This window comes from Barbus barbus, assembly GCF_936440315.1.
Source record: "Barbus barbus genome assembly, chromosome: 5".
NCBI classification, from domain to species: domain Eukaryota; kingdom Metazoa; phylum Chordata; class Actinopteri; order Cypriniformes; family Cyprinidae; genus Barbus; species Barbus barbus.
The window spans coordinates 41,769,765-41,793,829 of record NC_136733.1 but is presented as its reverse complement, the minus strand read 5'-3'; the positions used below and the strand labels follow the sequence as shown (position 1 = coordinate 41,793,829).

At 39.4% G+C, this 24,065-nt stretch overlaps 1 protein-coding gene across 1 annotated transcript; it reads right to left on the bottom strand.

Annotated features, from left to right (window-relative positions):
• Window positions 1–1,548: 1,548 nt before the first annotated feature.
• Window positions 1,549–20,928, bottom strand: LOC306869808 (uncharacterized protein). Its single transcript, XM_079416726.1, has 3 exons — window positions 20,718–20,928; window positions 12,532–12,672; window positions 1,549–6,561 (listed from the first exon to the last, which is right to left on the bottom strand). The coding sequence occupies exons 1-3, from the start codon at window positions 20,782–20,784 to the stop codon at window positions 6,383–6,385; spliced, it is 387 nt and encodes a 128-aa protein (XP_079272852.1). The 5' UTR covers window positions 20,785–20,928; the 3' UTR covers window positions 1,549–6,382.
• Between the last annotated feature and the right edge of the window lie 3,137 nt (window positions 20,929–24,065).

Below are 24,065 nucleotides of genomic sequence, written 5' to 3'. Positions count from 1 at the left end.
CCAATAGTCATCTTCTCACCATAGGCCCCGCCCACCGGTGTTCACCGCGTCACAAACAAATAGAAATGACAACCACTGCCTCTATCTTGTTTACAGTGGATGCAGTAAAGAGAAAAGCCAGCAATTCAGATGCTAAAAGAAAAGAGGAAGTCAGTTAGAGCTGTAGCAAAAACAACAGGCCTGAGAAACAGCAGCAACGACCTGAGCAGCTGAGAAAACACCAGCAGCTCACAATTAACCCTACAATCAATATCTAAACATTCTTGAATCAGGATGAAATGACTTAAGATTTTAAGTTTTGTTTGCTAAAAAAAAAAATCTAAATTTTGTTATTTTTTGTTGAAAACAAGCAAAAATATCTGCCAATGGGGTAAGAAATCTTAATTCAAAGACGAAACAAGATTATTTTTCTTACTGCATTGGCAGATATTTGTACTTGTTTTTAGCAAAAACTAGAATTTTGATAATTTTTTCAGAAAACAAGACATAATATCTTGTAATAACTTGTCAAATAAATGCATCTTAATTCCAGAATTTGTGGCCATTTATACTAGAAAACAAGACAAAAATACTACGGAAGAAAAACCCTTTTTGCATTAAAGTTCACTCTTAAAAAGTTCTTTGTTGGCATCCATGAAACCTACACGCTTCAAAATAAAGCTGCTTAAAAGGTCCTTCACAGCGATGCCATAGAAGAACCATTTTTGGTTCCACAAAGAACCATTCAGTCAAAGAACCATCTCTTTCTTACCTTTTTATAACCTTCTATCGCCACAAAGAACCTTTTATGAAACAGAAAGATGTTGAAGGTTCTTTATGGAACCATTTAGACAAGAAGGTTCTTCTATGGCATCGTGAAGCAGCTTTATTTTTAATAGTGTAGTACAAAATAATTAACTAAAAGTTTAAAAATGGTTCATGTGGCATTGCTGTAATACCCCCGCTCTGAACCTGAGATTACCTGAAAACATTTGCACCAGTTGAGCCTGTATTATTTGTCAAAGCCATTATATCTGCTGGTCAGTCTTCATAATGCATCAGGCTGATTTGAAAGAAGCAGACAACAGGAGGCAGTGCTGGATGGTCCTAAACACCTTCATCCACACATTCATCACATGAACACCATCCTTCACATTTGAAAACCCCCAAAGTCTAACCTAACAAACTTATTTAGCAAATATTGAAGTACTTGAATTTTAAATCAATCTGCTTATAGCAGATGTATAAACTGACGCTGGTGAAATCAGAATTTCTTTTTCATCTTTTAAACCAGAGTAATGTCAGATAGCTAGCTGTGAACTCACAGAAAACGCTTCCAGGATCCTTCAGACTTTCCTTTATTCAGATGATTTCAGAACAGCTCATATAATCATAAAGGATGGCTATATTTCCTTTGAAGTCACTGATCAGATCTATGCCAGTCGATGGAGCACGAGCATGCCTTCATACTGACTTGCACTCGCTGAAATCTGTCTGGAAACTGAAATCCTGTATATCGAGCACGGATCACACATTCACAGAAGATCAATCACAGTACATGTGGATTTAGTTTTACAAACATTGTGTTTATAATGTGATACACATGACGAGTTCACAGGCAGAACAACGACAGAACATCAGTATTTACAAAGATATGAAGTTCACCTGCACTTCATGACAGAACTGGATATTATAAATTAACAACGCGATAGTTCACCCATAAATTTAAATTTGCTATAAATTTAACATCAAAGATGTAAGTGACTTTTTATTTTCAGTAGAACAGTAGAAGATTTTTAGCTGAAACAATGGCCCTTGGTGATACATATAATGCAAGTCAATGGGTGCCGTTGCTTTGAGAGTCAGAAAAGCATATCAGGCAACACAAAATGAATCCCCGTGGCTCCTGATGATATATTGAGTGCTTATGAAGCGAAACTTTGCCATCATTCATTCATTCATCTAGAGCCTATAATCATTCATCATTTCATCATTTTATAATTCAATTCAATCACAATCATTTATAATCATCATTATAACCATTTGTATACTCATTTCACTGAATTATTCATTAATTAGTCATTTATATTATTAATATTTTTCCATTGTTGTTTAGTTTTATGACTGTTTCAAGGGCTGTTTGTCTTCATGAATAAGAGATGTTTATGGAAACTCAAGGTTTATGTGAAGCAGGTGCAGAATATCAGAGACTGAATCAGACAAATTTAAGATGCATCCGAACATTGAAACCTGAGGAGCTGTAATTCCACCGAGAGGCCCAAGGAAACAGGACGCTGTAAATCAGTCCTAGCTCCAGCTCTGAAGCAAGCAAACTAACCTGCGAGCCTCTTACACAGAACAGCTTACAACCTTGAGACAAAAGGACACTTAATGATAATTCAGGAAGGAGACCGCCAGCAAGTAATCAGGACTGATGGTCAAAGAGATGGCTATCACATGGGTTCCACGCTGAATTCACGAGCTTCCTTAGACTGACTACCCCACACATAGAAGACAAAGAACCCGACTGATATCCCTTGGTTCACCAAGACTGTCTGCTTCCATATGCACCTAAAATCATCTTAAAAGACTTTCATTTTCAACTTTTAATGAAACTAATCATTTCTATGCAGAACCCCATATTATGTTTGTAACCCACACATTTGACTATCCTTGTTTTAATCACTCATTGTGTATGTCTTGCTTTTAATAAGTATTGAATAGCTTAAACCTTAAAGGGTAATATTCATGCTTGGTATGTATGAGTTTGCTTTAAATGTTTCTACCAATCAATTCTTTGTCAAATGCATCATAGTCTTGTTATAGAAATCATGTTCAAAAGTATACTTAGCAAGAGCCTGTAAAGTTAACATGTTGATTTATTAGTGGGGTGGAGAAACAAAGCAATACCCCGAGCAAGGACAGTATCTAATTGGTCAAGACGTCCAGATGGGACGGTCTGAAAGCAGAGTTTAAAAACTCATCAAAGCTCTCTTGGTCCTCTCCCTTCTCCTCTTCTTCTCTTTTGCCACAGTGTTTTGACGTTGCTCTTTGAGCGTGCTCTGGCCCACGTGCCAGCTGCTACTGCAATGGGAAGAAAACCAACCTAGTCTCTTTACATCCCTTTATTCTTTTACCTTATTTTCTTTTCCGTTGTGAGTTTCGTGTACTGTGTTAAGTTTTGCCGCCACGCCTCGTCTCCGAGTTCAACTGGAGTCTGTGACCGCCTCAAAACTTCTACCAGGCACAACTCCATCGGCTTCCCAAGACCTCACTTCACAACTACTGAACGCTCAACCAATCAGACACTTCGGGGAACCCCTTTCCTGCAACGACGACGACAAAAGGGGTTCCCTTAGCACAGCAAGCAACACCTCCAGGGTCTAACTGAATCAGGTGCAGTTAATATCAATCTTAGCCTCAGTGAGAAACTCAAAGCGAGGGTTAAATAAGTGATTGATGGTTGTTCAGGTCTATGCAATTGAATATATTGCTGTAAACTTGGGATTTCACATTTCCATTCTCTTAAACTCATCCTTTCCTCACTCTCTCTCTTTCTGCAGCGTGTGAATGTGTGCTTGTGTTCATGTGTTAGATTAGATTATGTCTTAGGTTTATATAAATAAAATCTGATTTATATTGAAAGAGAAGTATCTTGTGTTTTCTGCTCACAAGTTAATGTCTTAATCTTCCGATCTTGTTACAATGCTGTTTAATAGTGTTTTCACTATATTTGGATGTTAATATCTAGTGCAGAGTTTGTTATACGGCTCGTTCAGTGAATCGCCGTAACACTGATTCTGTTCAAATCCCTATAAAATCATAAATGATTCCCTTTGAGCTAAATTAAACTAGTTCTTTAAATTACATATTAATATTACGTTTGTATTACGTTACACTGGTCAGATGAAGTCATTGAAACAAACACAATCAAGATGATTCAATAAACTCTGCTGGTTTTTAATCATCACTTCGTCTCCGGCTTCTGCTCTTCTCTAGCATTTCTTGGCTGATAGAAGACTGTTAATCCAGTTTTGGGTACCAGATAAGACCTCTTGTTAACAGGTTTAGGGTTATTAAAGAATTCTGATGACTAATTGATATTATCTGACAGGATCTGGCATCCAGGTCTGGATTTAATATTTCTGAATAAACTAGTCTTCATCAGCTCACCTTTTTACATAAACGATGAGAAACCATAAAATCTTTCATTTCTTCCCTGGGTTCACGCATGCGCATATCTTCGAGTCGAACTGATTCCTGAGTTCAGTGACTGCTGGAGGATCTGAATCAGTTGATTCATCACAGGATCAAATACGAGAAAGAATGATTCAAAAGAACTGGTTCAATAGAATGATTCGTTAGTGAGCGGACATCACTCCGGGCCATTTGCCTGAAGCTCTGAATTAAAGGTTATAATAAATAATGTTCAGTTTAGTTCAGTTCAGACAATCATTTCACTCATTATATCATCAGGATCTACGGGGATTAATTTTATGATGCCTGATATTTACATTTACATTTAGCTGACGTTTTTATCCAAAGCGACTTACAAGTGCTATATATGTCAGAGGTTGCACGCCTCTGGAGCAACTAGGGGTTAAGTGTCTTGCTCAGGGACACATTGGTGTCTCACAGTGGATTCGAACCCGGGTCTCTCACACCAAAGGCACGTGTCTTATCCACTGCGCCACCTGGGGTGGTGCTTTTTTGATATGCTTTTTTGACTCTCACAGTGACGGCACCCATTGACTTGCATTTTATGAATCGCCAAGGACCACGATTTCAGCTAAAAATCGTATTTACTGCTCTACTAAAGAACAACCGTCACCTATGTCATGGATGGCCTGAGGATGAGTAAATTAACAGCAGATTTTAATTTTTCGGTGAACTGTTCCTTTAACACGAACATGATCTTCATTAAAATCAGTGGGTTCGGTTCAGTAAGTGATTACCCAGTCATTATCATTGCTATAATTGCTATGTATATACATGAACAACAGGACTGTAATGTACAGTGCTACCCAGCAGAACATAACTTACCATCTGAAAGAACAATTGTTCACATAATCCAAATGAACACAAATCCACATGTGAAGAATGATGCTGCTGAGCTTCGATGGCTCTGCATCACGTCAGTGCTGTTTTACAGCGGGATATTGTGTATTTGGCTGCCCAACATTCTGTCCGCTTTCTCAGAGTTCATTGTGTAGTGGATAGGACTGGGACAATAAATCAATGCATCGTGTTTCTGAGATCGTTGGAATGCATCGAGATTCTCTCTGGAATCGATTCTGAGCTTAGTTTTTAAACACACTCAAATGCTCACGAAGAAGAGCGCTTGTGCGTTCGGTTGAGTGCTTAAATGTATTTGCACCTCGGCTTTTATGCTTTTATGATGTGAGATTAATGTAAACACAGCCCACTATGAACACCCTTTAATTCGCTTCAACCTTTTAAAACTCTACACTGTAAAAAATTACAGTGAATTTAACGGTAAAAGACTGTAAAAATGCTACAGTAAAAACCTGTTAAATGATTAACGGTAAGTTCCCTGGTGAAAAACTGTATTGGACATTATATGTAATTTTACAGTAGTATACCGTTTTTAGAAGTGAAAAAGAATGTATAATTGACAGCGAATACCGTAAATTGACATTTCTAGAATTCTCTGCGTTACATTTCAAATTTGATGTTTTTTGTTGAAATAACTGTTTATTCTTAGTTTTTTCTTATCAGGTGTGTACATTAGGGTTGCATGTTACCTAATGTTGTTAAATTAATGTTTATTGCATTATTTCAGTTTCATGTGTGTTACTACGATGGTGTTTAGTGTTTGTGTGAATAACACTGTGCACCTTCTATATATTTTAATATTTAAAAGCTGCTTGTGATGGGCTTTGGTTCATCATGTGACTTTCTCATCACCTCCTGCTTTTGGTGGTTATCAGTTTATTACAAAGGAACAAAACAGATTTCAGTACTTCAATAGGTTGGTATATTAACATTATATCAGTTAATGAAATTACAGTATTTAAATGTAAATTTAAGTTAAATCCATACAACCTTGCTACTATATTTTTACAGTAAAATTCTGGCAACCACAGCTGCCGATTTTTATGGTAATTTTATGGAATTTGTTTTACAGTGTATGAATGATTATTTTAGGTTCAAGTGGTGTGTGTGTCAGGAGCTGGAAGCGAGCAGAGTATGGCTGTTTCTAAAGCATGCAGAGCTGTCTGCTGTTAAAAACTAAGCTCAGAATCCATTCCAGAGAGAATCATGATGCATTATCATAATCTCAGAATCAATGCCGAATAATTACTCAATTCACAATGCATCGAATTATTGTCCCAGCCTATATCTGCTATATCTCTGCTATATCTGCTATATCAGCAGTGGATCAGAAGCACATGTGCGCGAGCACGAGCAGCAGCAGGAGCGTGCGCTGCAGTGGATTGCAGTGAAGTGCGCTATTGCACAGATCCGAGTCGCAGCAGTGGATGGAGACTCCGGGCAGCTCCTGCTGCTGACAGTGGCGAGAGGTGGCACAGCCGCTGGTGAGGACCATGCCCAGCGCCGCTGCACAGAGAAAGAGACAGACAACTTTGTTTAATGCTTGGCAAAAAAAAGCCAAATATAGCTGCAAAATTCATAGCATTGTGCCATCACCTGAGGGACAAGAATCAAACAACCAATAGACACACAGGCCAAAACTAAAATACTGATACACATGTACATAATGATCCAATTCTAAGTCTAGTATGACTCTGTCACGAATCCAGTCAAGCCTTCTGTCTGCTCACCGCCAGACGTCGTCTTCTCTTTACATTGACTCTCAGACCACACAGACTTTTACATGTCACTCCTGACTACAGTTCCCATGATCCATTGCACTGATTGCACACACACAGCTGAATCCATTCAGACACGCTTTATAAGCCTTGGACTTCCTCTTTCAGATCGCCGAGTATTGTTCTAGCGTTTAGCACTCTCCTAGTGTTAGCTGCCTTACCGAGCCATTCTGTGTTTCTGTTTAGTCTCTAGTATTGTTCTGCGTTTATCACTCACCTAGTGATAGCTGCTTTACTGAGTCTAGTTTCCAGTTCTAGTTAGTCTAGTCATTTCGTGTTGCCTTGTTTCCTGATTCCTGCCTGTGTATCTTGGACTAACCCTTGTCTCATCGTTTGGACTCTGTTTGTACCTCGTTTGGATCATTGCTCATGTTATTGGACTACCCCTCTTCTCAAGCCCTCTGGATATTGTTCGGCGATCAAAGACCCATGCTTGTCCTAGGATTACTCTTTGTCTTGCCTGTGTTATACCGGTTTGCTGATGTTCTGACCCTGCCTGTGTTTTTGACCACGTCTTGGAATAAAGCTTGCAAATGCATCTGCACGTCTCACGTCTCGTTCGGCCTGTTTCAGACTGCTGTATTATCTTTTTTTATTATTTTTTATTTAATTTAATTTTTTTCCTATACATATCTGTGTGTATATATGACATTTCCATATTAGTTATATACACTACATATTAGTTATAATATATAAATTAATGTCCAGATGTTCTAAACCTTTTTCTTTGTCTTAATGCTTTGGCAATACAAATTTTTTGTCATGCCAATTAAGCTATTTAAATTGAATTGAACTGAGAGAGAGAGAGAGAGCGAGAGAGAGAGAGAGAGAGAGAGAGAGAGAGAGAGAGAGAGAGACAGTCTGTCAGCCCTCAGCAGTGTTGGGGAGTAACTAGTTACTTGTAACAGCGTTACATAATTTATTCAACAAGGACACCTTAAGCTGTCCTTGTTACACACGTTACATGTACTTACTATTATAATAACAATAAATTGTGCATAATTACATAGAAGTAACTCTAACCCTCATCCTAACCCTAACCATATAGTAAGTACATTTAGTTAATTAATATTACTCAGTCCCTAAATGTATAATTAAACTGTAACAAGGACACCTTAGAATAAAATGTAACCAGTTATAATCAGTTAGTTACTGAGAAAAAATGTGTAATTAAGTTAGTTACTTATGAAAATGTTAATGATTAGGGGGGGTTACATCTGAATAATTTATCACTCACACACACACACACACACACACACACACATTTAATTGATTTTCTTCCCAAATCGTATTGATTGTTCTAAAATATGAGCCACCAATGTTTCAGGCGTTTAGGAAAATGTAATAACTAGTTCCACAGCAATTTCTTATGATGCCCAAATAATAAATAAATCTCAGTTTAGGTGACATATGAGACATATGGAGTAAATGGTTCAATTTTAATTTAAATAATTTGCTGTAGTTTTATAAATGTTTGACCAATTAAAACTTTTCAGTATGAATGGACTTGAGCCAACTAAATAATAATAATACAAATAAATACAAATAAAAAGCACTATAAAGAGAAACATTGACTGAACGTAAAAAAATCTGGAACTAGATACTAAATAATAATTAGTTGAAACAACTTGATTTTTTTTTACAGTGCACATTATTCCATAACTGTTTATTTACTATTTGGGTTTATGTATATGCATTATTTCTTAAGATTAATTGTTTATTCCAAGGCATTGTTAGTGTCACGAATCCTGACCATGCACTTCCATTCACTAGCCACCAGAGGTCACTCGTTCACCACATGGACTCATACACAGCTGTTCACAATGATCACGCCCACACCTGAGAACCATCTCGCAATCACCATCACCCAAACACACACTATATAAACCATGGACTTCCTCAGCATCGGGGCCGAGTATTGTTTAGCATTTATCACTCCCCAAGCGATAGCTACTTTACAGAGCCATAGTCTTAGTCTTGGTCTTGTCTTGTCTTGCCTTGCCTTGTTTATCTTGCCGTGTCTGACCCTGCCCGTGTTTCCTGGATTTACCCCTTTGCCTTGCCGTTTGGACTCTGTTCGCTCCCTGTTTGGATTATTGCTTTCGTTTCTGGATTATCTCTCTGCCTTGCCCCTTTGGATACTGTTCACCGATCATCGACCCACGCTTGCTCCCCGGATTGCTCTGTCTTGCCTCTGCCATACCTGTTTGCTGTCTCCTGACCCTGCCTGTATGACCATGTTTTCTAATAAAGCTTTGCATATGGATCCGCATGTCTCACGTCTCGTCAGCCCCGTAACAGTTAGATGCCAGTGTTTCCTGTCGTAGCTATGCAAATATTTAATTTCAAAAACAGTATCTCTATTAAACTATATACAGTAACTATTACTATAACTACTATCTCAAAGCAAACAGAACTGCTAAAGTCTGATGGTGTGGTGGTTGTGCTTTAAAATTAAATGAACATAATCTTAATTCTATCATAATCTTAATTCATAATCTTGAATCTGAAAGTCTAACAGTAATGAGTGTTGAGTTCTACTGTAAGAGTAACCCTGTCTGCTTTACATGCTTCAACATGAGTTGAAAATATTCATTAGAAATTTAGAACAATAATCAAAAAGTAATCAGTTACATTAATAAAGTAATTGAAATAGTTGCACTTCTTATTACATTTTAAATTTGTAATCTGTAACAAAGTACCCGTCCCAGCACTGTCTATCTCTCTCTTCTGATCTGCGCTGCATCACTGGAGCTCGAGTCTCGAGGCCAGACTCTGAGTCTGATAATTAACCTCATTAATAACGAGGCTCAGGGACTCGTGTGTCACCGTGACCATCATGCGGTCGCTGCAGTGCATGTACACATCAGATCTGTTTGTGTCTCAGTGAATGAAACTCTGTTGACCTTGTTTTAGGCTAAACTGCTCAAATAGTGGCCAACTAACAAAAATATGTTCTAAGAATATTTTGCTAATGTTTTTTTTTTCAGCTGCTTGCATACATTTTCAAAACTTTGCCTCTTTTTTTCAAAACTTTACACACAAATCCAAGAATTGCACACAAAATGCAAAACACCTCACATCTCTTGCAAAATGAAGCACGGCATTCAAAATATCACAAACACATCTCAAAAGCAAACATTTGCAAACACCTTTGCCATAATATTAACTCCTGTTAGATTTGTGTGTGTTACAGAGAACTGTGTGTTGTGTTTTGCGTGAAAACTGAGTCAAAGTCTGAGAATTAGTGTCTGGTTTTGCAGGTTTGGTGTGTGCTTCTGCTGTTTGAGCGTCAGCTTTCAGAAACTGTGTGACAAGGAAAGATGTTTTATGAAAACTTCATTTCTAATGTTCAAAACGTCCAGTTTTCTTAAAGGTTTAAAAACTTTTTTTTTTCTAAGGGAACATTTCATTTTAGGTTTAGAGAACAGTTCTCACTATTAACTAGTTGTATTTTAGCATGCATATTACTAATATATATGGGCTGTTTATTACTTATAAAGCACATATTAATGCTTTATTCTGCATGTCCATGTTTTAGTTCCTTCAGTCCTACCCCAGCTAAACTTAACTACCTTACTAACTGTTAATAAGCAGCAAATTACTTTACTTGGTGTTTTTCTGTACTAAAATCAAATATTTGATGATTTATTTGTAGCTCAGTTCCACTTGCAAAAAGAAAAAACAAAAACTATGATTTAAAAAACTAGTAACTGTGGTTTAGCACTCTGTGTTCAGGTCCATCTGGAGGTTTCTCATCATATAGGCTAGTGGCACTTTCATGTTTAATAAAAATGTAATTTTCAGTTTCTAATGGCCTCAAGATGGAATCATCATCATCATCATGACCCTACAGAGAACAAACGGCTGGAGAATGGATGGATGGTTAGAAAAATGAAAATGCATTCAGGGTTTAGTTTCAGTTCTTTGAGACATGCTGTGTTCAGAGATGACAACATCAAACTATCAGCATTTTAGCAGCAGAGGACAAACAGGAGAAGGGCCGTACACGAGTTACGCAACAGTCCAGGCAAATAAATGCTTCCTGCTGAGATTAAAGAAACACCGGTCAAGACACAATTCAAAGCATCTCTCTGCTGACGGCTGTCATCCGCAGCTCTGTCCTCCTGAGCCGGTGGAAAGCAGCGCTGCGTCAGCCGTTTGTTCGCAGGGCCAGGAGATTGACGTGAACGTCAGCGCGCTTCATTATCGACGCTCTTTAGTGCTTGAGCTTGTGCTTGCCTAATGATAACAGACCGGCACGTCTGAGACTGATGTGTTTCTGAGCACAAACAAACTCATCGATTTTCTGTGAATCAAAAAGCAACAACACCTACTTCAACTTAAAAAAGTTCAGTTGCTGGGTCATGAAAAGGGTCATGAACTGAGAAACCCTTGATCTTTTGATAGATAAGAGGTCATTGTACTATAAAAGCATCCTGTAAGTTTCAGAACTCAGATCTTTCTCGTTAGTCTAAAAACAGCTTATATTGAAGGCAGTCTGCCAAAACGACAGCTTGTGGAATGTTCTACTCTATGATGTTATAGTGTGTGGATAAGCACCGCCTCCGCGGAAGAGCACAACTCCTGCTTCTACATCGCTGCCTGTTTAGCCCCGCCCACTGATTCTACATCACTGCCTGTTTAGCCCCGCCCACCGTTTCCATATCGCTGCCTGTTTAACCCCGCCCACCGATTCTACATCGCTGCCTGTTTAAGACCGCCCACCGATTCTACATCGCTGCCTGTTTAAGACCGCCCACCGATTCTACATCACTGCCTGTTTAGCCCCGCCCACCGTTTCCATATCGCTGCCTGTTTAACCCCGCCCACCGATTTTACATCGCTGCCTGTTTAACCCCGCCCACCGATTCTACATCGCTGCCTGTTTAAGACCGCCCACCGATTCTACATCGCTGCCTGTTTAGCCCCGCCCACCGATTCCAAATCGCTGCCTGTTTAGCCCCGCCCACTGATTCTACATAACTGCTTTTTAGCCCCGCCCACCGATTCCAAATCGCTGCCTGTTTAGCCCCGCCCACTGATTCTACTGGCAGGTCTACACAGAAACCGAACAAAGATGCTCTGAAGACAGCAAGACGCTGTGCAGTACCAAGCTGTGGAAAAACAGTGTTTGCTTTGCCTTCCTTCTGATCCCAACGGAAAGAGTGAATGAACTTTACTTTTAATGAAGATCCAGATCCATTACTTCTAAATTATGATGTTTCTCGATGTAAAAATCTTCAAACCATTATAAGTGGACCTCAGAGAACAGTACAACATTAAAAACAAAGGCAGTTTATGACCCCTGAAGCATAATCAGATTGGCAGTAATTGGCATTGCAGCTAAAATCTTGTCTAACTGATTCTCTTCTTAACAAATTAACTTCAGATTGGTTGAATTCTTTGAGTTCCTTTCATATCATATAATTTTTTTTTCACAGTGAATGATCTGAACACACGATCATCCCAGATTAACAGTAATACGGAGTGAGGTTTATATTTGCAAATTCTTTGTACAGATGTCAGTTATATCTGAGGTCATTTCCTGTCGAATGTCCAAAGAATAGCAGAAGATTAAATTTGTGTAATCTTTGCATATGTGGGTCAGTGTCGATTCATCCACACAAATACTCAGTGGATGTGAAAACAAGTAAGAAAGGCCAGAGATGTTCTTGAGATGGCGAAGGTGACTCACTGCTCTCGGTCCTGATGCAGAAGCGGTGCTTGAAGCCCTTGTGTGAGTGTGTGCACGTGATGACCTCTGGATTAGTGCAGCCCACGTCCACATACTTCTGCCCATGGAAGACGTTACAGCCGTAACACTGCAGGCCGGAGACTGAGAGGAGAAGCACATCATCATCATCATCATCATCAGAGAGACCAAACACTGCAGCACCAGCACAGTCTGGAAGGGCTTTATTCCCACTTCAGTGCACCCAGAAAATCAGTGATATTGCATAATATTTAACACTTGAATAAAATCTGTAAATGTAACCATTTTTAGGATTTTCTTGATGCTTTCTTCTCTTACTATTAGTTTTTCACAAAAATGTGTTGTATGTTATATGAAAAATAAACACTTTACCAGATCAAACTAATATATATATTTTTTTGTATTTTGAATTTGTATGCTATTTCAACCTGATTTGATCCATAAAAATTAGATTTATAAGAATAACTAAATGCATTTAGGAATATAATTTATTAATTGAATTAAGCCAAATTCAGATAAACATTTTCATGAAGTCGTTGATTTTTTTTATTGCATTTTTATTAATGAGTCATTAATGTTTCTACTATTATTCGTTTTTCAATAAAAATTGTTATAGTATAAAAAAAGAGGGCAAACTAAAAAAAAAAAACACAGTGAGGAACACTGTCTTTGAGGTATGTATAGATTTACGGACTTACAGACATTGATTATTATTCATGGTTAATTTTTTCTCTGTAGTGTGCATGTGTGATTAATACTGGAGCACTATGAGTTAAACATCTTCATTTTTCATGAACTCCGTCAGCAGCAGTCTGTGTTGTTTTTGACTCATTATACCGACTGCATGCAGGTGTAAGAAAAAGTGAAGAGGACTTTGAAGATCTTGATGAAGAAGTTTATTGCAGCATAGCAGTGACAAGCACATGCAGTACCTTGGGTTCAACGGAGTCGGAATGAACCCAGAACATCATAAGTTCTAACCTTTTATACATTTCCAGTTTACTACCCTACGTGTAAATGAAGTTGCTCCTTTTGTAACAGCTGTAGTCTGTATGTTAATCAAGTTCTGACACCTCTTTGTCTGAGGTGGTTCTCTGTGTCCCACACCTGCTCCTATTTTACACTTGGTCACCTTTTGCTCAGGATGTGATCATCCCGAATGGTCTACAAACAACTGTTGACTTTCTTATTCTCTATAAGAATTAAGCCAGTTTGGGAAATGAGCCTGATCAAATATATTGTGGAGTGGAAGTTGGGTCGAGGCAGACTATAGATTCTTACACAGGAGAACATCCATACGTCTCTATACGCATCTCTATATACATCATTTGATCTGTTTGATTGATCATACTCCACTTTTGTAATCCATTTAAATATAGAAATAATAATAATTAAAAAAATACACTCTCTAAGTTTTTAAAAAGGTCTCAACATGTTTCGGTCTCATGACCTTCATCAGACATTTCCCGCTCTTGGGATGGAAACGATGCTATCCTATCAATATGGGCCAACATTTCTAAAGAATGCTTTCAGCACCTTGTTGAATCAATGCCACGTAGAATGAAGGCAGTTCTGAAGACGAAAGGGGGTCAAACACAGTATTAGTATGGTGTTCCTAATAATCCTTTAGGTGAGTGTACAGTACTATTGAGATATAATAAAACTCGGCTGATAACTGATATTCAATAGTTATATAGTGGAATCACTGTGTGAATAAGTGTCATCTTAATATTATTTATATATTGTTATAATGTTTAATTATATTTTTGATTAGCTTTTATTTACATATTTTCAGTTTCTAGTTTATTTTTAGTAATTTTTTTGTGTGATTTTTGTCAGTTTGATATTTTTAAAGTTTCTGTTTTATTTTCAAGTTTTAGTAATTCTGGTACTTCAACTTTAACTTAGTTGGCAGTTTCTGTTTTTCACGTATTTTACATATTTTCACAATTTATTTTTATTTCAGTTAACAAAAACTTTTTAAAAGTTTTAGTTAACAATAACAACACTGTTGTGAATGCACTTTTACGTAACTGTACATTTCTTCCTTTATTTTTCCTCAGTGAGCCCCCTTAAATCGTTCCATTAGAGCAGTAAAACAGTACTGTGCAATTTTAATTAGTTTGCAACATGATTAATGTGTTTAAATATTATTTGGGCTTTGCGGTATGGTTTGACTTCTAAGTCTTTCAGTGTGTTTGAATGACTGGTGCCTCTTTCAGTCCCACAGAGCCGAGGTGGCCTTTTATCACAGGAAAATCTAGGAGGTGTGTGGTACTCCAAAGAGCAGCTAAACTAACAAATTACGTAATACAGTTTAACGACTTCTTATGGATTGGCCAAATACAGACTCGCTGAAATTGAAAAACCATACACACGTAGAAATGACTCATGCAACACCAAACTAGTAACCCCTTGTGGGTTCTTGAACTCACATTTCGGGTCTCTAGATTTACAGACTAAACCGGTGGCAGTAGCATAGCTTTTCCACTGATCTGAGGATAGACACATAGACTGACAAAGGAGTATACTTTAAAGGCTTGTGCACTTTTTGTGAAATGGAGCTTTGTGCTCGTGTATCCTACCTTTCTCATTCGGCACAAATCCAAATATTCCATAATATTTCCATATTTGTGATGCAATGTATCTGAATGCTAAACAATTATTTATTATGTAAATGATAGGCTTTGCACTTCAGTCGCGTTCCAGCGGTAACACAGAGGCGGATGCGCTGATGTTTGGCTCACTGAAAGTACCAAAGTACCAACGGCGCTGTCAAGTTAGCAATGCTGGAGCTGATGTCTGTGTTTTTGTTGTTGTTTGTGTGCGTGTGTGTGTGTGTGTGTGTGTGTGTGCGCTGTGACGAGTCGGCTGCCTCCCCTCTTTCTATCATCACCACCCCGTCCCGTATTCGCCGCCCTTCACCAGGCTCCCGACGGGAGTGGGTGTGTGAGAGAGGAGGGGCGCTGAACACCTAGGGCTGGCGGCGTGTGATGAGGCGCACCTGATGTGAATAGAGCCTCATCACCGCCGCCGTTAAATGCCGAACGCGCCTCTCCTCGGGAGACCGGTCTCTTCCCCGTGCATGCACGCTGGTGTCCTCGTGGGTCCAGGAAGGGAGCGTCGAGGAGGACTGCCGCACCCGTTAGGCGGCTGACGGGCCAGGATGCCGGGCCGTCGAGTCCCCCAGAAGCGCCGGGAACCCAGGAGATGGACGAAGCCGCGCAAGAGACGCCGCCGCCACTCGCTCCCGGCCCCGAGAGGGGAGCGCGTGCGGCCACCGGACTCCGCCCCTTCCCTGGACCCTTCCCTGACGAACACTACCCTCCTTCACAAGCCCCGCGGCACAACGAGGACACCAGATTCCCCGTTTATTTGGACACTTTCCCCCTTTGGACACTTTATTTTATCCCTTATTGTTTAATAAAAACCTCTCCGAGGCTTGACGCCACACCCACTGTGTCTGTCGTTTGCTCCTCCCGCCACAGCGCGCTCTGGTGCGATCTCTTCAACTGTTTCCTTATTCCAGCAGAATCAACTTTAAACACTTATTGTCTTAATAATCCCTGTACAAAGGTCTGCTTTTATTTGTGTACACTCACAATGAAAACAAAACAGATTTTATATATATAACATGTAATATTTAGTATTTTCACATCTTTGTAATTTGCACTACTCTCTGTTCAAAATAAATGAAAAGAAACTGAGCATAGTAGATTTCTTTTTTTTCCTGTTGTAGCGAAATCGAACCGTGACCCCCGAACCTAGGTACGTACCAAACCGTGACATCTTTGAACCGTGCCACCCGTTACAGTTTTTTACAATCACTTTGCTACTATTTTCAGAACCTTGATATCATTTTTCACAACTCTAGACACAAAACTCACAACCAATGATCAAAATGCACATTTTTCAAAACTCTAACCCTTTTCTCAATTGCTTGGATACAATACACATAAAACTCAGATCATTTGTTCATTCAACAAAAATCACCTGTTCAATATGACACAACTTAACATCAAAGTACTACTATTTCAAAAGGCAATTCACACATTACATTTCAAATGAGTGTCTATTCATTTCCTTACAATAATCTAACTATCAATTGATACAACTGCTCAACATGATAAGTAACTGTTCCATTACTCTTAATGCATAGTTGTATGGAAACAGACAAACAATCTTCCATGTTTAAATCATGAAAGTTTCAAGATACTGTAACGAGATTCATTGTCACCAATTAGCATGGAGCATGAACCAATTAGACTACAATATCCATGGATGTAGCCTAATATTTTATCATAATGCTTCATCAGACACTGTGTCTATGGTCCCAAATACTGTACCACCTTTTCAGACTATTTACAGTATTGACAGTACTGCACTGTATAGATGCAGGCCCTTGTAATTGCTTGTCCAATTCTGCCAGCTCGTTACTGATGATTGAGTGCACATTGTGGAATGAGTATATAAAGAGTTGATTGGGATCCAATTGCAAGAGCATAGCGATACGTAACATGGAGCCAGCAGGTGATCAGGTCACAATGGAGGTCAAGCAGTGGTGGGAGGAAGACGAGGAAGACGTGTTGGTCAAAGGAATGGCAGGGGACAGGCACCCCTTCTGAGAGGTGGTCGTGGGCCTCGTTTGAGAGGTGTGGGGGAACGTGGTAGAGGACAAGGCCACGGACCAAGACAGCGGCAGCAACAGCATGCACTAAACATTATGCTACTCTCAATTGTCAAATGACTGCATACCAAGGTTCAAGTTTCAAGGTTCTGAAAATAGTAGCAAAGTGATTGTAAAAAACTGTAAATAGCCAAAGCAAACGCTCCTGGCCAGATTTCAGACACCCAATAATCCCAGCAAATGCTCTTATGAAAATCACTTTAATAAAAATCAGTTGAAATCAGTGTGAAGCCCTGGGGAGCCCATGAGCATGTGTGTGAGTGTGTGAGTGTGTGCGTGTGTGTGTGTGTGTGTGTGTGTGTGTGTGTGTGTGAGCATGTGTGTGTGTGTGTGTAAGTCTGTGTGTGTGTATATCTGTGTGAGCGTGTGTGTGTGAGTCTGTGTGTGTGTATATCTGTGTGAGCGTGTGTGTGTGAGCATGTGTGTGTGTGAGTCTGTGTGTGTGTATATCTGTGTGTGTGTGTGTGTGTGTGAGTGTGCGCGTGCGTGCGTGTGTGTGCGTGTGTGTGCGTGTGTGTGTGCGTGTGAGCGTGTGTGTGTGTGTGTGTGTGTGTGTGCGTGTGAGCGTGTGTGTGTGTGTGTGTGTGTGAGCGTATTTTTGTGACATATGAGGACACAAGTTTATATAATGACATGGGTATGACAGGTATAACAAGGAGAAGGTGATTTATGAAGGTGATTTCCCCGTGTCCCCATTTTTCAAAATGCTTATAAATCATTCAGAATGAGTTTTTTTTTGTGAGAAAGTAAAAATGCTGAAAGTTTCCTGTAAGGGGTGGGTTTAGGTGTAGGGCGACAGAAAATACGGTTTGTACAGTATAAACACCATTATCGCGAATCTGGTCTGTGGACTTCCGTTTACTCACCATCAGAGGTCACTCCTCCATCACATTGACTTTTGCACCACACTACTGTTGCACTTCATCCACGAACTACAATTCCCATCATCCATTGCACTGAGGACACACAGCTGTCACCAATCTCACATTGCTCTGATCACACAGCTGATTGCACTGATTACACATGCTTTATAAGCCTTGAACTTTCTCTCTGTCTTTGTCGAGTCTGGTTCTGCGTATAACACTCTCCTAGTGTTAGCTGCCTTACCGAGCCAGTTTGTTAGTTTAGTTTAGTTTGGTTTGTTTATAGTTTCGTTTCCTGTCCTTGTATCGTGGATTTACCCTCATCTCACCGTTTTGGACTTTGTGTGTACCTCGTTTGGATTATTGCTCAGGTTATCAGACTACCCCTCTTCTCAAGCCCTCTGGATATTGTTTGCCGATCGAGGACCCACGCATGCCCTATAGGATTACTCTTGTGTCTTGCCCGTGCCATACCCGTTTGCTGGTGTTTTGACCCTGTCTGTTATTTTTCTATGTTTATTAATAAAAGCTTGCAAATGGAGCCGCACGTCTCCTTCACCCTGTTACAACCATTATGCCTTTGGAATGTCCCCACTTTTCACAAAAACAAACATATGTGTGTGTGTGGATCTGTTCAGGTGCTGCAGGTCACACAACGATCATATGTGCTTATGTGAGCCTGAGTTTAGCATGTACTGAGATCTAGCGTGTGTTTGACCCATTAAATGTCAACATTACTCAGAATTAGTCATATTTCATAAAGACTCTATAATAATACAGATAATAATCAGTTCACACTGTTACAGTACATGACAGTCAAAAGAGCCTGTTCTTCTGTCATAATCCATCAACTCCTATTACATAAGCATCCATTTAACCAAATATCATGTCTCCCAGATTCATAATTCTAATTTATCAAAGCCTTTCACTTGAAAATGTGATTTATTTTTACATTTATGTTAAAGCCTCCAATAAGCATCCTGTCTCTGTTATATTGTTAAATCTGCTCTGTCTTTTAAGCACATTTACACCCTTATTTTAATACATTAGGTGTGAAACACAGACTGTACAAAGTCGTCACCCTGCAAATTTTTTTTTAAATTGATTTATTTAGTCATTTAGCACACGCTTTTATCCAAAGCGACTTACAAATGAGGACATAAATATTACTATTATTGGGGCAGTTATGACCTAATGGTTAGAGAGTCGGACTCGTAATCTAAAGGTTGTGGGTTCGAGTCTCGGGCCAGCAGGGATTGTAGGTGGGGGGAGTGAATGTCCAGCGCTCTCTCCACCCTCAATACCACGACTGAGGTGCCCTTGAGCAAGACACCGAACCCCCAACTGCTCCCCGGGCGCCACAGCATAAATGGCTGTCCACTGCTCCGGGTGTGTGTTCACTACTGAGTGTGCACTTGGATGGGTTAAATGCAGAGAACAAATTCTGAGTATGGGTATCACCAAGTATCACCATACTTGGCCACACACCACTTCCCTTCCCTTTTATAGAACATTATAGAGTTATTTCCCCATTTACATTTCGGGTGGTGATGGCGCAGTGGATAAGACACATGCCTTTGGTGTGAGAGACACGGGTTCGAATCCACTGTGAGACACCAATGTCCCTGAGCAAGACACTTAACCCCTAGTTGCTCCAGAGGCGTGCGACCTCTGACATATATAGCAATTGTAAGTCGCTTTGGATAAAAGCGTCAGCTAAATGAATAAATGTAAATGTACATTTAGATGTGACCATTTTTAAGCGCGCACACATTACTATTTAGCTCTAAATGAGGACATAGACTCATTAGCTAATTATAAACCCAATGCAACCTCTATAAGAACAACTTTTGCATTTAAAAAAAAGAAAAAGAAAACATAGTTTATGCTCATGAATCATCTTTCCAACACACACACACACACACGTTGGTTTTTGTGGTTTATGGGGACTCTCCATAGGCGTAATGGTTTTTATACTGAACAAACTGTGTGTGCTATTGCCCTACACCAACCCTACACCTAAACTTAGCCCTCACAGGAGACTTTGTGCATTTTTAGATTTTCAAAAAAACACCATTTAGTATGTTTTTAAGCCTTTTGAATTACGGGGACATAGGCAGTGTCCTCATAAACCACCTTCATATTGTAATACCTCTGTCATACCCATGTCATTATACACATTTGTGTCCTCATAAACCACATAAACATGCACACACACACACACACACACACTCACACACTCACTCACAGACACACACACACACACACACACACACACACACACACACACACATTGTGTTTCCATGTTCCATGTTCCACTCTTCATAGGTGTAATGGTGTTTATACTGTACAAACTGTATATTCTGTTGCCCTACAGCAACCCTACACCTAAACTTACCCTTTAAAGGAAACTACAGGCATTTTTAGATTTTCAAAAAACTTCTTTCTTTATCATTTATAAGCGTTTATAAGTTTCCTCATGGAGACCTAAAAATGTCCTGGTATTACTGGTATTACTATCCTTGTGGGGACATTTGGTCCCCATAACGTGATAAATACCAGCCGCACGCACACACACACACGCACGCACGCACGCGCACGCACACACACACACTCACCCTGTGTGGAAAGCAGTGCGGATAAAGTGAGTCCGATCCCGTAGAGCAGCAGCGCGTGTGAAGTCATCAGTGTCCGTCTGTCCGCTACCAGCGCGTCTCAAGACTCCTCAAGAGACAGCATCTCCTCCTGCAGCCGTCTGCGCGCCTGGAGACGCGTCTGGAGGAGGAAAGCGCGTTCCTCCTGCCCTCTCTCTCTGCTCTGCGTGTGTGCGAGTGTGTGTGTGCGAGTGTGTGTGTGTGTGTGAGATCAGACGCTGATGATGATCACGTTAATGTGAGTGTGTGTGTGTGTGTGTGTGCGTTCTTTCTACTTTCGTTTAGCAGAGACATTCTATCTAATCAAGAATTGTAAAGTAAATCCTTTCTTAGAGTCTGTAATGCTGTGGATAAGGCAGCTTTGCCGTAAGCCTCCGCTCACCAGCGTAACATATGGTCTCTCTCTGATATTGAGAGATATATTTACACAACTCATGACATATTTCAGATAGCAGGGCTTTGGCTTCTAAACGGGTCACTGAGTCTCTGCGCGATCAGCAAGGTCTCATGAAAATGCTTATTCAATTGCATGATTTTTTTGTATTTTGCGTGCTATTTATACACAGAAGCTGACTTTGTCTGCATGTAACGCAGTTTTAGCGTGCATAGTGAGCTAATAAGTGCTTTCATTTGAATGATTAAGATGTGTAAATATTACGATATGTGTAAAAACTATGCATTTAAACAATTTAAGCGTTTAAGAATTTGAAAGTAATAAACATATAATACAGAATGACACCTGAACAGAGAGCTGCTGGAAACGTGGACAGAAACATGAAGCTGTAATAACTGTATTATTGTAATCTACATTTAAGTGTGATTTATCTATTATGGAGCTTATCTGGAATAAAGGAGTCTGTGTAAGACCCCATTCACTGCCATTATAAAGCTTGGAAGAGCCAGGACATTTTTTAATATAGCTCCAATTGTATTAATCTGAAAGAAGAGAGTCATGTACACCTGGCTTGAGGTCGAGTAAATCATTTTCATTTTTAGTTGAACTATCGCTTTAATAAAACACCTCACATCTCTTAAGCGCTGCATTCAAAATATCACAAAGACATCTCAAAAGCAAACATTTGCAAACACCTTTGCTGTAATATTAACTCCTGTTAGATTTGTGTGTGTTACAGAGAACTGTGTGTTGTTTCATTTTTAGTTAGTTTAGTATACATCAACTTAACCTAAATGAAAATGAGAAATGTTGCCAACATTTAACAACAATAGCAACAATAATAATAATAATACAGTTATTTACAATCATTTTTGCACTAATAACAGAACCTTCATGTCATTTTTCAAAACTCTAGACACTTAATTCATAACAAATGTTTCTAAAGAAATGCAGACAGTGAAGCAAATGAGGACTGAGTATGTTCAGGTAAGTTCAGTTTCAAGATGGCTGTTGTAAAAACATTCCCAAAAACTCTACATTGTACAGTAATCTCTAAATCTCTTTCCAGAATGTATTTTTAGAGGGTGATGGAGCTGGATGCTGATGACGACCATCACAAATTCATATATTTGGATGAGGCAGGTTTTAATCTGGCCAAGACCAGGAGGAGTAACACAGTCTCATCCCAACTCGTCACATATTGACGCTTGGTTTTTGCGTCGCTTTTTGACGCTCAAGGCACCCCTTTAGCGTCACTTTTCGACGTGAAGGGAAGGTCATTTTTTTAAATAGGAAACACTTAGCGTATATTAATCATTTTTAAATAGATGATGCCAGTACTTGCATCTGCCTCCTATATCTTGCGTTTTCTTCACAGATGGTAGGTTTAGGGGCAGGGGTTGGATAAGTCACTATTTTGACTGCTTACATAAAAATATCACTCCTACATATATGCAATAATGGCAACCTTATTATGACGATAAAATTCACAATAGCACGTTAGCATATCGACGCCGAAAAGTTACGCTTCCCTTCACGTCGAAAAGTGACGCTAAAGGGGTACCTTGAGCATCAAAAAGCGACGCAAAAACCAAAGCGTCAATATGTGACGACTTGGGATGAGACCGGGTTGAGGAGGAGAGGTCGGAGTTTCATTGGCCAGCGGGCAACCATCCAAGTACCTGGACAACGTGGGGCCAACATTACCATGTGTGCGGCTATATCAGAAGATGGTGTGGTGGGACGCAGACCTCATATTGGACCATATAATGCAGCTCTCCTTGTCACCTTTCTTGATGAGCTCGATCAGGTTTGTAGAGCTGAAGGTGTGACCTATGTCATTGTGTGTGACAATGTCAGGTTCCATCATGCTCATGTGGTGCAAGCATGGTTTCAGGCCCATGCACTATTTACCACCCTGTATTTACCCCCATACTCTCCCTTCCTTAACCCGATTGAGGAATTGTTCTCCGCATGGAGATGGAAGGTTCATGATAGGCACCCTCATGAACAAGTCACTCTTCTCCAGGCCATGGATGACGCCTGCAATGACATCACAGCAGACCAGTGTCCGGCCTGGATTGGCCATGCCCGAAGGTTTTTTCCAAGATGTTTGGCTAATGAAAACATCCATTGTGATGTAGATGAGAGCCTGTGGCCAAATCCACAACAGAGTTGATGACAATGTAGAAGTACAGTAATCACTCCTGTCTTGTTTCTTACAGTACAAGCAAGTTGAGGAACACTGCATTTGATGTTTTACAGTACTGTCTTTTCTTTTCTATTTCATAGTTAATTACTGTATTTTTGCTGTGATTCAGATAAACCTATGTTGTGATTGTACTGTAGTGTTTTGCATCAATATATTACAAACTTTGTTCAATGATTCCACTGTGTCTGTAGTATTCTCTCTACTCCTGCAGTACTTTTACAGAGATGTATTTACTGTACATGTAGTACCATAATGAAACCTGTATCACCTATTCTGTTCTACAATATTTAATGATTGTATGAACAATGACAGTGAAACTATCGGTTGCTTGTGTGTGGGTGATCTATAGTTATGTTTCAATGGTATTTCACAGTAAATTAGTTTTTTTGTGCTGCTGCAGAATCAGAAAGAGCTTTATTACCAGGTATACACATGACAGGAATCTGCTTTAGTGACAGAAGCTTCCACAGCACATACAACGACAAGACAAACATAATAACAGAGTAAAAATACAACAAGGTTAAATAGGGAATTACAATATCTAAAGACAAAAATACACAATATACAAAATAAACAGTATTTATGTGTACAGGTGTGTTGTGCACACATGCAAGGAAATGTAAAAATAGGTATGTGTGTTGAATGAATAAATAAATGTAATAAATGTAAATGTTGTTGTATCCAGTTGTCATTCTTATTAAATTTA

Bases quoted from the DNA above. Each gene is read 5' to 3' on its own strand.
- LOC306869808 (XM_079416726.1), bottom strand. From the start codon at position 20,784: ATGACTTCACACGCGCTGCTGCTCTACGGGATCGGACTCACTTTATCC. The intron at 12,673-20,717 runs GTGAGTGTGTGT...TTCTCCTCTCAG, and splicing joins CGCACTGCTTTCCACACAGG to TCTCCGGCCTGCAGTGTTAC. The intron at 6,562-12,531 runs GTGAGTCACCTT...TTCTCTGTGCAG, and splicing joins CTGCATCAGGACCGAGAGCA to CGGCGCTGGGCATGGTCCTC.